This window comes from Anastrepha obliqua, unplaced genomic scaffold (assembly GCF_027943255.1).
Source record: "Anastrepha obliqua isolate idAnaObli1 unplaced genomic scaffold, idAnaObli1_1.0 ptg000020l, whole genome shotgun sequence".
Taxonomy (NCBI): Eukaryota; Metazoa; Arthropoda; class Insecta; order Diptera; family Tephritidae; genus Anastrepha; species Anastrepha obliqua.
In genome coordinates, this window is record NW_026562182.1 from 39597 (window position 1) to 53933 (window position 14337).

The 14337-nt window shown below is 41.0% G+C and overlaps 2 protein-coding genes across 2 annotated transcripts in view; both read left to right on the plus strand.

The window, feature by feature from the left end:
* The first annotated feature begins 1871 nt into the window (after nucleotides 1-1871).
* Nucleotides 1872-2330, plus strand: LOC129251443 (uncharacterized). Its single transcript, XM_054890792.1, has one exon. The coding sequence runs from the start codon at nucleotides 1872-1874 to the stop codon at nucleotides 2328-2330; it is 459 nt and encodes a 152-aa protein (XP_054746767.1).
* Nucleotides 2331-2748: 418 nt separating this feature from the next.
* The window catches only part of LOC129251445 (uncharacterized), a 68783-nt gene continuing 57194 nt past the window's right edge, over nucleotides 2749-14337 (plus strand). Inside the window, exon 1 of the mRNA XM_054890794.1 lies at nucleotides 2749-2842. Coding sequence (XP_054746769.1) covers nucleotides 2834-2842 — 9 coding nt within the window. The 5' untranslated portion in view covers nucleotides 2749-2833. The remainder of the gene's footprint in view (nucleotides 2843-14337) is intronic.

Consider the following 14337-nt stretch of genomic DNA (forward strand, 5'->3'; position numbering starts at 1 on the left):
TTTGAACCATCTGTGTATACATGGATGGACTCGCTCTGTCTTACCACGTCCCGTTCCCACTCTTCCCTCGAGGGTAGGAGGGTCACGAACGTTGTGGCAAGTATAGACGGAACTTAATAGTCCACCTGTATGGGAAGCCCCAACTTGCCATCCAGGATTTTGCCGTGGCCATAGTCTGTGTTTGACTACTTACTTAAAGTGCTCAGCCTTATTGCTGCACTGCGCGCAATGTACTTTGCCTGCACGTCTACCGGAAGGATGGTGTGGTTGACATTGCACCGGTTATAAGAGCAGATGCAAGTCTTTGGACCCTGTCAACTTTTTTAAAGTTCACGCCCTTTTCCAAGGCATTCCACCATATTGCAATACCGTAGTAGAGAATTGGCCTAATTACTGCTGTGTACAGCCAGTGTATCATACTGGGCTTCAAACCCCATTTTTTCCCAACGAGCCTTCCACAGGAGTATAGCGCCGTCGTAGCTTTGCGTACTCTGTCTGCGACTGTGAGTCCCCAATTTAGCTTCCTATCTAGTACAAGTCCTAGGTATTTAGCGTTTTCTGTTACTTTAAGGGGTTTTCCCCCCAAAAGAATTTGTTGAAGAGCAGGTGTTTTGTGTTTCCTGCTAAACAGTATCAGTTCCGTTTTTCCCGGATTTACTTCTAGTCCTCGACTCTTGCACCATAGTGATAGTCTGTTGAGAGCTCTTTGTTGAAGATCACACATAGTTGGAAGGTGTTTGCCAGAGATTGCTGTTACAATATCATCGGCATATGAGATTATTTTACCTTCCATTTTTTCCAGTTCCTGAAGAAGATTATTGACGGTCAGGTTCCACAGAAGTGGGGAAATCAGCCCACCCTGAGGTGTAGCCCTGATCGGAAATTTCTGAATGGATGTTTCACCCAAATCTGCGCGTATCGTCCGCCCGACTAGCATTCGTTATATCAGCGAGATGAGCGCTCTGTTTACTGTCATTTACGTTAGCGATTTGGTAATTGCTTCCAGGTGTATGTTATTGAAAGCACATTCGATGTCCAGAAAGACAGCAAGAGTGTATTCCTTATAGTGAAGTGATTTCTCAATCGTGTTGACTAGTGAGTAGAGTGCTGTCTCTACTGATATCCCTTTGCTGTATGCATGTTGAGAGGGTGATAGCTTGTTGCTAATCTTTCCTTTAATGTGCCCATCTAGCAATCGCTCTAACGTTTTTAACAGGAAGGATGATAGGCTAATCGGCCTGTAGTCCTTCGGTTTCGTATGTGGGGTTTTTCCTGATTTGGGAATGAAGACCACTTTTACTAGAGGCGAGTCTAGGTGCCTTCTCATGTTGGTCTCCTTGCCGCGGGGATGGGGCTTAAATGACAGCTAAATTCATTTAAAAATTTTACCTGCCATGAACTAAGAGGGAAGCTCGGTATGGGGATTGGTTGAACACCCATACGCGAAACGCCGTGTGTGATGCTCGTCCAATCACCCATACGGAGAGTACCGTACCAACACATTCCCTAGTCAAGGTGTGCTTGCAATCGTGCCGAGGACTGAATGGCGCAGGGAATTAAAACATGTGCATCGCGAACGGAGTTTCCCTCTCGAATACCTAGCCGCCTTCGAGAGTAACTGAGGCCTTACCGCGGTAAGGGGCGCTGCCGCGGGGGACCCTATTACTTCCCCTTAATACTCGTTGTGGAGCTTGACACAGTCAAGAGAGAAGAGACCTAAGGTGTACAGCAGCATCAAAGAAACAAAACAATGACCGTTCAGTGAGGTGGTTAAGGATAACCTCCTCTACGCACTAATCGACGAGATTACAAATAGCGGCAAAATGTTACTGCATAAGTGGGGGCAAGTGGAGGCCAAGTGCTAGACAAGCATGTGGTTGGAGCACAGGGCGGAACTCTCCCTTCCTTCGATTCTGCAGGAGTACTTCGAGGCTGTTTGCGTAATCAAGTGCGACGACGACTGGTCAAGGGTTGTCCTAGAAAAGTGTGTTGCTGAGATCAGCAGCTCACTGGAAGGCTTAAAGCTTAAGCTCATTGCGGCCAAGGAGATACCTTGCCCTCCTTGCGCTCGCATTTGGCTACCTGTGATGGACTTGAGCGGTGCATATGTGCTGAAATACTTGAAGTCACACAACCCTGTGGTGCCGATGGACGACTGGGCAATCGTGAAGGCAGAAAAACCACTAAAGAGCAGCATGTCATTCGTTCTTCAGATTAACGATGAGTGCCTGCCAATACTGAAACAACATGACAACAAAATGCGGTTCGGTCTAAGAAAGGCCAAACTGAAAATTTTGAAAGCAGGCAGCAATGAAAATGAGGATGACTAAGATGAGGTCGATAGAAATATACAGCTAGAAAAGCTCTACATAGCTGAAGACGACAACAACCCCGATGCCTAGAGCCATACAGGTGAATCTGCAGCACTCGAAATGTGCCACAGAGAACTTGGATGTCTTCCTCAGGTGAGGGGATATCGACATCGGATTCATACAGGAACCCTAGGTCAAAGACAATGAGGTTAAAGGGTTTCAAGACAACAATAACATTAACATATTCTACAATAAAGCATACGCTAAGCCCCGGTCGTGCATAATCACCAAAAAACACTTAAAAGCTTTTCTGTGCTCTAATTTTAGTACTCCCGACGTCACTGTGGTGAAAGTGGAGCTGCAGAAATCAGCAATATACCTGGCATCGGTGTACCTACATGAGAAACCGGCTCCGCCAGACGAAGTGGCTCGATTCCTGTCAAAATTAAACAACACAGATAAACTATTGATAGGCTGCGACGCAAGCGCCAGAAACGAGCTCTGGGGCAGTTCAGAGACGAATGAAAGAGGTGAGTCACTTTTTGAACTCCTATTAAACACCAACCTAGACATATGTAATGTAGGGACCACCCCAACCTTCACTTTTCCGAGCCCGGCAAACTTTCCCTATGCACAAACAATAATTCCCAAATAGTCACAAATTGGAGAGTATACGGCAAGAAATCCTTTTCGGACCATAGCTGGATCCTCTTCGATATCAATCTTAAGCTTGAGGAACCGGCCCCATATATAAATCCAAGAAGGACAATCTGGCACACATTCCGTAGAGTGACCCAGTCTAAACTTCAACACATAAATGAAACCATAACGTCAAGTGAAGACTTAGGTGAGAAAGTAAGAGCTTCGAAGCTTTGTTGACGAAAGGGCTTGCCACATATGGCAAAACAACCTGTCCTACCTGGTGGAATGAAGATTTAAGTCAACTCAGGAAAACGACAAGAGAAATCTTCAATATCTGCTATAAACACAAGTACTTCAAACCTTACAAAGACTGCCTTAGGGAATACAAGAAAGCAATCAAATAGGCTCGGCCAGAGGCTTGGAGAGATTTTTGTAGTTCCACCGAATCGACCAAAGATACGGCCAGACTAGGCAAGTTTTTATCCAAAGAACACTCCTGCCCTTCCTTCTTGAAGAAAGATAACGGAGAATGGGCAAAATCCTCGGCCGACACACTAGAACATCTTATAAATACACATTTCCCTGGCAACACAAAATATATTGAGAACAATAGCGACAGTGTTCAAACATCCAAACTATCACCCATTATAATCAGCCACATCGTATCCCAAGACATAACCATATAAAGCAGCCAGTCCAGATGGGATATTCCCAGCCATGCTGTGGAACACTCGAAAATCGACGATTTCTTGGCTGGAGGTATTTTTCAGAAAAAGCCCTAGCATAGGCATATACCAAAAGCTGGAGGAGGATTAAGGTGATCTTTATCCCCAAAGCTGGTAGACGCGGTCATGATACAGAGAAAGATTTCAGACCAAGATTTTACCATCTCGACATGCCTACCTCAAAGGAAAATTCACAGAGACCGCTCTTCATGAGGTTGTAAGTGCGATTGAGAGGAGCATAGAATACAAGCAATACTCACCAGTCGCTTTTCTCGACATAGAGGAGGCGTTCAACAAAGTTGCCACAAGATCCATAATTGAGGCTCTTAATATGTTAGGCATAGACATAGGTCTCAACGAATGGATAGAGAACATGTTTAAAACTAGAATAATCATCGATGAGGTAGGCAGCAGCACGATAAAACGTTCTGTCAGCAGGGGAACCCCTCAGGGAGGAGTCTTATCCCCTTTGCTGTGGTTACTAGTCGCCAACAACACCCTTACCAAATTCAACCGAAAGGAAATTAAAGTAGTGGCGTATGCGGACGACATAGTGCTTATGGGTTCAGGAATGTTTCCAACCACAATCAGTGAGATTATGGGAGGAACTCTGATATTACTCAGCAATTGGACCACGGACTGTGGTCTAAGTGTAAACCCGAGAAAAACTGAACTGATGCTATTCACCAAGAAAACCAAGGTGCCAAACTTTAATCTCCCAAAACTAAACGGCGTCAGGTTCACGCTAACCAAACAGGCAAAATACCTAGGTGTTATCCTGGACCCCAAAGTCAGCTGGAAGTCCAACGTAGAGTAGTGGGTTAAGAAAGCGAATATAGCACTTTACACGTGTAAGAGAATGTTGGGAAAATAATGGGGTCTCCAACCAAAACTATCCAATTGGCCCTATAAAGCCATTGTAAGGCCAATACTAACATATGCGGCACTAGTTTGGTGGCCTGCAACAGAAAGGAAATACAACAAAACTAAGCTGAACAAAATGCAAAGAACAGCGTGTATCTTAACTACAGGAGCGCTTAGTACTAGTCCTACTGAAGCGCTCAATGTACTAACACATCTATTGTCATTAGATTTACACATTAAAACAATAGCTACTTGTAGCGCGGGGAGACTCAGAGACATACGAAGCTGGGCAACAAGGTCGTACGGTCACAGTAAGATCCTCCTACAGGGACCCTCGCTGCTCAAAAATGGATCAGACTACACAGTCCCCGACCTTAACTTCAAGAAAGGCTTTACGGTACGTTTTCCACCGAGAGCCAAATGGACCAAAGGAGAGATGATTGGAAGACACGATATCAAAATTTATACCGATGGTTCTAAGATGAACTGTGGTGTGGGAACTGGCTTCCATTCGGAGCCACTCAACCTATCTCAGTCAATTTGACTTCCTGATTATGCCACCATGTTCCAGGCAGAACTTTTGGCGATCATAGAAGCATGCAAATCGCTAGAGCTCTATAAGGAAGTTGGTGCAAGAGTAGCTATCTTCTCAGACAGTCAAGCAGCTATAAAGGCCTTGAACTCCAACTACATTTCATCCAAACTGGTCTTACAGTGTAGAGAGGAGCTGGAACTGCTCAGCCATTGGCTTGAAATTACTCTAATATGGGTTTCCGGTCATAGGAACACACGGGGCAATGAGACTCAATCTACCCTTCAATCCTATCTGCTGAAGCTGGGAAGCGGAAGGGGCGAAGGAAAGTCTTTTCCACTATTTGTGTGAATGTCCGGGGCTAGCCAGGGCACGACTCCACTTCTTCGGTAAGCCTTTCCTACAGCAAATTAAGGAGATCTCAGACATCGAGATAAAGGATTTGCTGTTATATTTGGCCCTCACTAAATGGATCTGACTTGAAAACAAAAAAAAAACAAATACATCATCACACGAGATAGTGGTAGTAAAACGGTGCTGGTCACTAATTAGGAGTATTTCAGTGAAAATGTTCAACCACATCAACAAGAACAGCAACAACTAGGTGCAATCATACTAATTGTGTGTTGCAGGTCAGCATGGATGATTCTACCTGTCCGGGTGATTTATAGGGTTTGAAACTGCCAATTGCAAATTTTACATTGTCCTCCGTTATTCAATCTGTGGGGGACCCTCATTGTCAACCATAAGATGAGTTCTGTCGTCTTCATTGTATAGACAGCCTGGAAAGTGTGCCTGCAGTAATAATTCTAGTGTTTCTTCACTATTACTTGTCCAACTGCCGTCCTCTTTCATGTGGTAACTTAGGTTGTTGTGGCTCATTGATACGACTTTCCTGAGTCTGCTGGTCTTAAAATCTACGTACTTAAATCTGCGTTGGCAGTCCTTGTATCCGACCCGCGAGTTGGTTCTTCTCGCTTCCTTATACTTCGTTCTGCATTTCCTTTTTAGGTCTGCTATGTTATTTGACCACCAAGGAGATTTCGGTTTTCCTCTTTTCGTCCTCGTAGGACATGCTGTTTTCGCAGCACGTTGAAATGCTGAAGTCAGTTCATCAACAGTAGAGTCGAGTTGTAACTCGGAGTTAATTTGGTATGTCAAGTTAGGGAGGTTACTGGCTACTATGTTTTCGAACATTCCCCAGTTTGTGCGTCTGCGGTTTACGACCGGATTGCACAGTTTAGTTGGTAATACAATGTTGTACGTTAAGTACCTGTGGTCTGAGAAGGAGTTGTTTTTAGACACTCTCCAGGCTTTTAAAAATTGTGCCCCCCGTTCATTGACACATGCAATGTCCAGAACTTCCCTCCTAGTAGCTGTTACAAGGGTAGGGGTGTCGCCTATATTACTCACCGCGTTCGTTGGTGTCTGTACTACCCCAGACATGAGGATGAGCATTAGCATCTGCGCCCAGTATAAATTGGATACCACGTCTCACGGCTCCTCCGCAGATGACGTTATGTTTTCTGCGGAGCTTCCTTTACTAGCTCCATCCTGTCTGTAGACATGGAATGTTAGTGATTGGAAGCCGGTCTACTTTTGGCACCAGACGTTGAAGGAATGTCGTCACCTATTTGTCTTGAGACCGGGTTGGGGTGGTTACCAGTAATAGGCCGCGCTGCCATGGAGGCAGTCCCTGAAGGGACGGAGTGAGAGCCGGGCCCTGGCTTAGCCACAGGTATAGTTGATTCATTAAAATATTTTGGAGTTGAACCACACTTCGTAACCCTGATAGAAGATATACTCGTTAAAAGAAAGGTAACGGCTAAAATAGGCAGCACTACTCTAAGCAGACAGGTCTGCAGAGGCACACCGCAAGGCGGAGTCTTCTCCCCACTTCTTTGGATTTTGGTAGTAACCTCCCTATTGCTGACCCTGGAAAGATCGGGTTGCCACATCACTGTTTACGCAGATGACTTAGCAATTGCTGTTAAAGGCAAATATCCTAACACCCTTATAGATATTATGTGCTCTAACATGGCCACACTTAGAAGCTGGACTGAGAGCAAGGGACTCGATATAAACCCCCTCAAAAACTGAAATAATTCTCTTCACAAAGAAACATAGGCTCCCGATAATTACCCCTCTAATTTCTAAGGGTGTGGAGATTCCTTTGAAAGAGAATGTCAAGTAACTAAGACTCATATTAGACAGGAAACTCACGTGGAAATCTAATATTGAGGAAAGAGTAAAGAAGGCCAACGTTGCATTATATACTTGCAAAAAAGCGGTCGGTATCAAATGGGGACTAACACCTCGTGTTACGCACTGGCGCTATAATTCTGTAGTTAGGCCAATCTTATTGTATGGAATACTTGTATGGTGACCATCTGCTCAAAAGGCGATTTACGCTAAAATCATGAGTAAGGTCCAAGGAACAGCTTTTTATGGTCGACTACCACCATAACCTAACCTAACCTAACAACGTCCCCCCGGAGGCAATTACTAGCTCTTTAGGTAAACTGGGGCTCGAAACCGACCTTATAAGATTTATCTATAAAATGCTTAGCGGCAGAACTGCCGCGGTAGAGTGGAGTGGCATCTTCAACCGCCGGCAGGTGAGGAGGGGCACTCCGCAAAGTGGTGTTCTCTCACCATTTCTCTGAGTTGTTGTTGTAAATGACTTGCTGGAGGAGCTGCAGGGTAATTGCCTACGTGGATGACGTGGCACAAATTGTTAGAGGTAAATTTGTGGATACTCTGTGCAACTTGATGCATGGATATCTGAACGTAGTTGTTAGATGGGCAACAGATTGCGGTCTGTCGGTGAATCCTCCTAAGACGGAGCTCGCCCTATCTACGAGTAAATATAAAATACCCAGAGCTTAACTTCCCTCACTAGGGAGCGCTCCTCTGATGCTTTCTGACCAGGTGAGGTACCTAGGTGTTAGGTGCGCAACTAAGTTATCGCTGTTTTTTGATCAAAATACAAATTTATTCTAAAAAAATGGTTTCAAGTGAATCATTAAAAGTATTGTCCATCATTAAAACTATTCCCATCTTTCTGGTAGATCTCGTATACCGTCGCGATAAAACTGTTCATCCTTTGCGGCTATCCACGGATCAAGCCATTTTTTGATGTCTTTATATGAATGGAACTGTTGGTCAGCTAGACCATGTGCCATCGATCGGAACAGGAGATAATCGGACGGCGCAATTTCTGGAGAATAGGGCGGTAGAATTTCTGATTTCAATGTTTCCCGGTAGGTTTTAACGGATTTGAAGTCGATGCCGATCCCCAGTGATGATTTCGTTAGGTGTTAACAGTTCGTAATAAATAACACGAACTTGGTCCAACCACCACCACCAAACCACCAAATACATAGCATAACCTTCGCAGCGTGAAATTTCGGCCGAGGCGACGGCGTAGAAACAAGACCGGGCAGCCTTCCTGATTTTCTTTTCTTTGGATTGCTGATATGAATCCATTTTTCATTACCCGTCACGATGCGATGAAGAACACCCTTCCTTTTTTGCCGCTGGAGCAGTTGTTCACAGGCGAAAAAACGACGTTCAGCATCCAATGGTTTTAACTCGTAAGGAACCCAAGTCCCCTGTTTCTGAATCATTCCCAAAGCATGCAATCGCTTGGAAATGGATTGGCGGGTAACTCCTAATACTGTAGCAAGCTCTTCTTGCGTTTGATACGGATCCTCATTGAGCAAAGCGTCCAAAATTACCGTCTTTGAAGCGACGAAATCAATCTCACTTAAAGCAGCATCCCCATAAACTTTTTGTAGCTCTCGATGCGTTTCAGCGGCCATTTTTTCGAATGAAAGAGGCAAATCAACACTTCCCGCAAATGACGATTATTCGGCAAAAAATCAGACATTTTCACAAAACCAAAAGTATATGATACCAAAACAAACAATTACTAATGTGTCGAAGCAGTTTGTTTTCCATATGTATCTTCTGCTCAAATATGAACGAGACGGTATCAATAAAACGGTCCGCGGATGACATATGGCAAAAATATATATATTTTTTTTGGTAGGACTGTTATAAGCTTACATGGCAAATTTCAGCGTGATATGTCACATAGTTTGTTTTCTGTGCTACTGTAAACAAGTCAAGCTCGAGTGTGTTTTTCGAAGTTAACGATAGAAATTCAAGTTGAACAAAGAATTTGTTTGAAATTTTGTTATTCCAACAAAATTTTGTCTTCAGACGCCTTAAAAATGTTGCAGACAACCTATGGGGACTCTGCTATATCGCGTGCAGGTGTTTTCCAGTGGTAAAGGGTGTTTTTTTTTAGAGGTTAGGTTTTCAAGTTCGAACTACTTTTTTCGTAGATGGTCTTTTTGACAGCTGTCACTTGATTTATGCTCAGTTTGGTTTGCCATTTCATAATGAATAGACTTACACCTGAACAACGTTTGCAAATCGTGCAAATTTATTACGAAAATAATGGTTCGGTTCGCGCGACGCATCGAAGAAAATTTTGTTCAGCGATGAAGTTCACTTTTGGTTGAATGGGTATGTCAATAAGCAAAATTGTCGCATTTGGAGTGAACATAATCCACAAGCCATTGCTGAGACGCCGTTACATCCTCAAAAAGTCACTGTTTGGTGTGCTCTATGGGCAGAGGGAATCATTGGTCCATATTTCTTTAAAAATGAAGCCGGCCATAATGTTACAGTCAATTGAGAGCGCTATAGAGCCATGATTAATGACTTTTTCGTGCCTGAATTGGACGATGTTGATGTGGATGACCTTTGGTTCCAACAAGACGGCGCTACATGCCATACAGCCAACGGAACAATCGATTTATTGAAGGAAACTTTTGGTGAGCGCATTATCTCGCGCCGTGGACCTGTGGCGTGGCCTCCAAGATCGTGCGATATAACACCCCTGGACTATTTCTTGTGAGGCTATGTGAAGTCGCTTGTCTACGCGGATAAGCCCGAGACGATTGACGTCTTGGAAGGAATATTCGGCGCGTTATTGCTGACATACGGCCCCAATTGCTGCAAAAAGTGGTCGAAAATTGGGCCTCTCGGCTGGAATTTATTCGAGCCAGCCGCGGCGGCCACTTGCCCGAAATCATTTTTAAAACATAATGGCAAACCCTTATCTTTATAATAAAGCTAAATTCTTGGCCATAGCATTAAATTATATACGTTTTATTTCATCTTGGAAACCTAACCTCTAAAAAAACACCCTTTACAAATCGTTCAAAGAGGGCCGTATATCGGTTGGAAACTTGCCTCATGAACGTCGTCCAGCAAGATCAGTAAACGAAAAGAAAACATCGGAAAAGTAAAGGAAATTGTGCTTGAAAATCGCCGTGTGATCCGTTCATACTATTATTCATGATGTCTTGGGCATGAGACGAGTGTCCGCGCGTCTTGTTCCAAAATTGTTGAATTTTCTTAAATGCACCAGCTCACATATCACGTTCAAAAATAGATACTTAAATGGAATTATTTAAAATTGAAATACAAAAGTAAGTATCACGAAAAACACATGTATGTAAAAGTGGGTAACAAAAAATAAAATGCTGAAACAACAACCAGAATAAGTTAAAGCAGATAACCTTTAATTGTTTATAAGTTAAAAATAGTTATCAAAAGTATGTTTTTTAAAATATCTCAAGCTCAAATTCAATTCCCTTACCTATGTTTTTCAACCGTAAGATATTTAGATATTTAAACCAACACACAGTTTTCAATAAAATTACATACATACAATTATCAGGATAGAGTACGTCTGGATATAAAGCTGCTCCATGATGGCCTTGCAACGAAACTGGTGAAGTTCATAGAGAATATATGCAGCGATACAAATACAATTGTATGGAATTCTTTGTTTCTTTCTTTCCCCTTTATTTTATACATCTGTCCATTGACATTAAGTACGTTGTTTAACAATTAGGCCAGGATTTACATACATCGCTTAATGACCAGTTCCAAAGCGATAAAAATTAAAATAAACGAAATAATATACAATTAAATAATATTCAATACAAGTTTCACTCTACATAATTACAATTGTACAACAATATAACAGACATTTAACTCTTTTTGCATATTTATTGTTTTCTAGCATTCATTGGCCGAGTTCTCTTTAGGCGTATTTTTGTGTTTTTCCCCCTTTCCAGAAGTTTTTTGATTTCTGCATTATTGTGTCTTTGTATTTTTTCAAAGTGCCTTCTTGCTATTTTGTTGGTTTCTTCGTCTACTGTTGCTATATTAAAAGTACAGTGGATATCATTATTTTTCGTGTACCTGTCAGACATGGTCAAAATTCGAAGAATCTTCGATTGTTACTACATATATGCGACTTTTTAGCCGTTCCCTACACCTGTAGTCCATGTAGCCAGAATGATTTATTAATAGCTTTGTACACTAATTGCTTGTTCTGTATAGTAAGTCTGGATTTTGTGCTGACTAACCAGTTGTCGATGTTTTTCTTTTATTTGTTTGATCTTTTGCTTTATGTGGTGATTACAATTAAGTTTCGAGTCCAAAATTAGCAGTTGGTTTAATTGTAATTGCTTTGCCATTTATTTTAATTGGAAATGCAGAAAATTTTGTTTTGGTTGTAAATATAACCTGTACGGTTTTGTCTTCATTTATTTTTAGGCAAACAAACTTAACTGCGCTTGTGTATCGCTGTAGTTTTTCAGTATCGATAGTTAAGCTTTTGTCCGATGCCAGTAGCATTGTATCGTCTGCAAACGTAGAAATTGATGAATTAGTTTCGTCAGAAGGTGGTATGTCTGCGGTGAATAAAACATATAACAGTGGTCCAAGGACGCTTCCTTGCGGAACTCCAGCTGTTATTTGATGAATACCTGAACCTTGATTGTCATATTTTATATAGAAGCTTCTGTCAATTAGGTAGCTTTTTATGATGAGGTAGTAGTCAAAAGGTAGGATTTCTTTTATTTTGTGGAGTAAGCCTGTGTGACACATTTTGTCAAACACTTTAGCTACGTGCAAGAATACTGCCGCACAATAACGATTGTTTTCAAGGTCTGATTAGATTTTATTTGTAATTCTATGGATCTGTTGGATAGCCGAATGTTTTTTTCTAAATCCAAATTGATGATCCGATATTATACGTTTTTTTTCCAGAAATTGGCTTAGTCGATCATGCAGTAATTTTTCAGCAATTTTAGATATTGTCGGTAGTAAGCTTTTTGGTCTATAAGATGATAACGTAGTTGGATCTTTACCGGTTTTGGCAATGCAATAATCTCTGCCACTTTCCTCCGCTAATGCTTTTCCTGTTATCAAGTCATATCCGGGTGCTTTTTTATGTTTTGTTCCTTTTTTGATGCAAGCTATTATTTCGTGTGTATCCGTCCTTTTTATTTTGTAAAGTCATAATGGTAATTGTTTTGGCTGTCAATTTTCTTTTCTTCGTCATTTGATAGAACCTCTTCAAATATTTTGCTAAAGTTTTCGCCTTTTCCTATTTTGTAACGGCCCATGAATTGTCATCTTTCTTTAGTGTGGTTGATGTTTTATTTGGGTTTTTAATATTTTGGTACATTTCCATAAAGAGTAGTTTGTATCTTTTTTGGGAGTCAGGTTCTTCAAATAGTTTTCAATTTCTTTGTTATTTCTTTTTTTTTAAAGTATCCTTTATAATTTTTGTGGCTAAATTTAGTTTTCTCTTGTCGTCAGGTGATCTAGTTTTTTGGCATCTTTTTCTTAACTTTTGGTTTTCAATAATTTGCTTCTTCATAGAAATGTCAGTTGCTGCTGTATTTGTTCTATTTGCTTGCTTTGGGGACAATTTGACTCCCTGCTTCAAGGACTGCTTTAATATCACATTTAGTATAAGTTGATCGTCAATATGGGGGCGGAATTTTTCCCAGTTGGTTCTGTCATTAAGTATGCGAAAAGATGTATCTATATATTTTATATAACTTACACATTCAAGTAATATCGGCGAGTGGTCAGAAGAAAGTTCATAGCACGAATGAATTGTCAATTGGTTATGGGTTATGTTTTTGGCTATGCAGAAATCGATCAAGTTTGGAATTTTCTTTACGTCAGTTGGCTAATAGGTAGGTTCTCCGGCACTTATAAATCTGCAATTGTTTTTCTTAATTGCGTTAATTAGAATACGCAAATTTTTGTTGGTGAGTCTTGAGCCCCAGTCAATGTGTTTTGCATTGCGATCTAAAGCTGCAATAAATCTATTGTTAAGCGTTTTTATGTATTTGTCATATTGATCCGAGTTTATTACATGTCTAGGTGGATAATAAATGAAAGAGATAGATACTGGTCCATTTTTGTCATATATTTGCAATGTTGTGAATTGAAGATAAGGCGTCGAATACTGGAGTTGTTGTATGTGTGTTATGCTTGATTTAATAATTATAGCTGTCCCTCCATGGGCTCTTCCATCAGGATGGTTTGTCACATATATTTCATAATTAGGAAATTCCACAAAACTTTTGTCAGTGAAATGTGTTTCTGCAATCAATGCTATGTCAATTTCATTGTCAAAATTGTTTTAGTTCTAAATAGTGCATTTCCATAAAGAGTAGTTTGTATCTTTATTGGGAGTCAGGTTCTTCAAATAGTTTTCAATTTCTTTGTTATTTCTTTTTTTTTAAAGTATCCTTTATAATTTTTGTGGCTAAATTTAGTTTTCTCTTGTCGTCAGGTGATCTAGTTTTTTGGCATCTTTTTCTTAACTTTTGGTTTTCAATAATTTGCTTCTTCATAGAAATGTCAGTTGCTGCTGTATTTGTTCTATTTGCTTGCTTTGGGGACAATTTGACTCCCTGCTTCAAGGACTGCTTTAATATCACATTTAGTATAAGTTGATCGTCAATATGGGGGCGGAATTTTTCCCAGTTGGTTCTGTCATTAAGTATGCGAAAAGATGTATCTATATATTTTATATAACTTACACATTCAAGTAATATCGGCGAGTGGTCAGAAGAAAGTTCATAGCACGAATGAATTGTCAATTGGTTATGGGTTATGTTTTTGGCTATGCAGAAATCGATCAAGTTTGGAATTTTCTTTACGTCAGTTGGCTAATAGGTAGGTTCTCCGGCACTTATAAATCTGCAATTGTTTTTCTTAATTGAGTTAATTAGAATACGCAAATTTTTGTTGGTGAGTCTTGAGCCCCAGTCAATGTGTTTTGCATTGAGATCTAAAGCTGCAATAAATCTATTGTTAAGCGTTTTTATGTATTTGTCATATTGATCCGAGCTTATTACATGTCTAG

What these genes read in the sequence shown, in the direction of transcription:
- LOC129251443 (XM_054890792.1), top strand. Translation starts at nt 1,872, where the DNA reads ATGTGGTTGGAGCACAGGGCGGAACTCTCCCTTCCTTCGATTCTGCAG.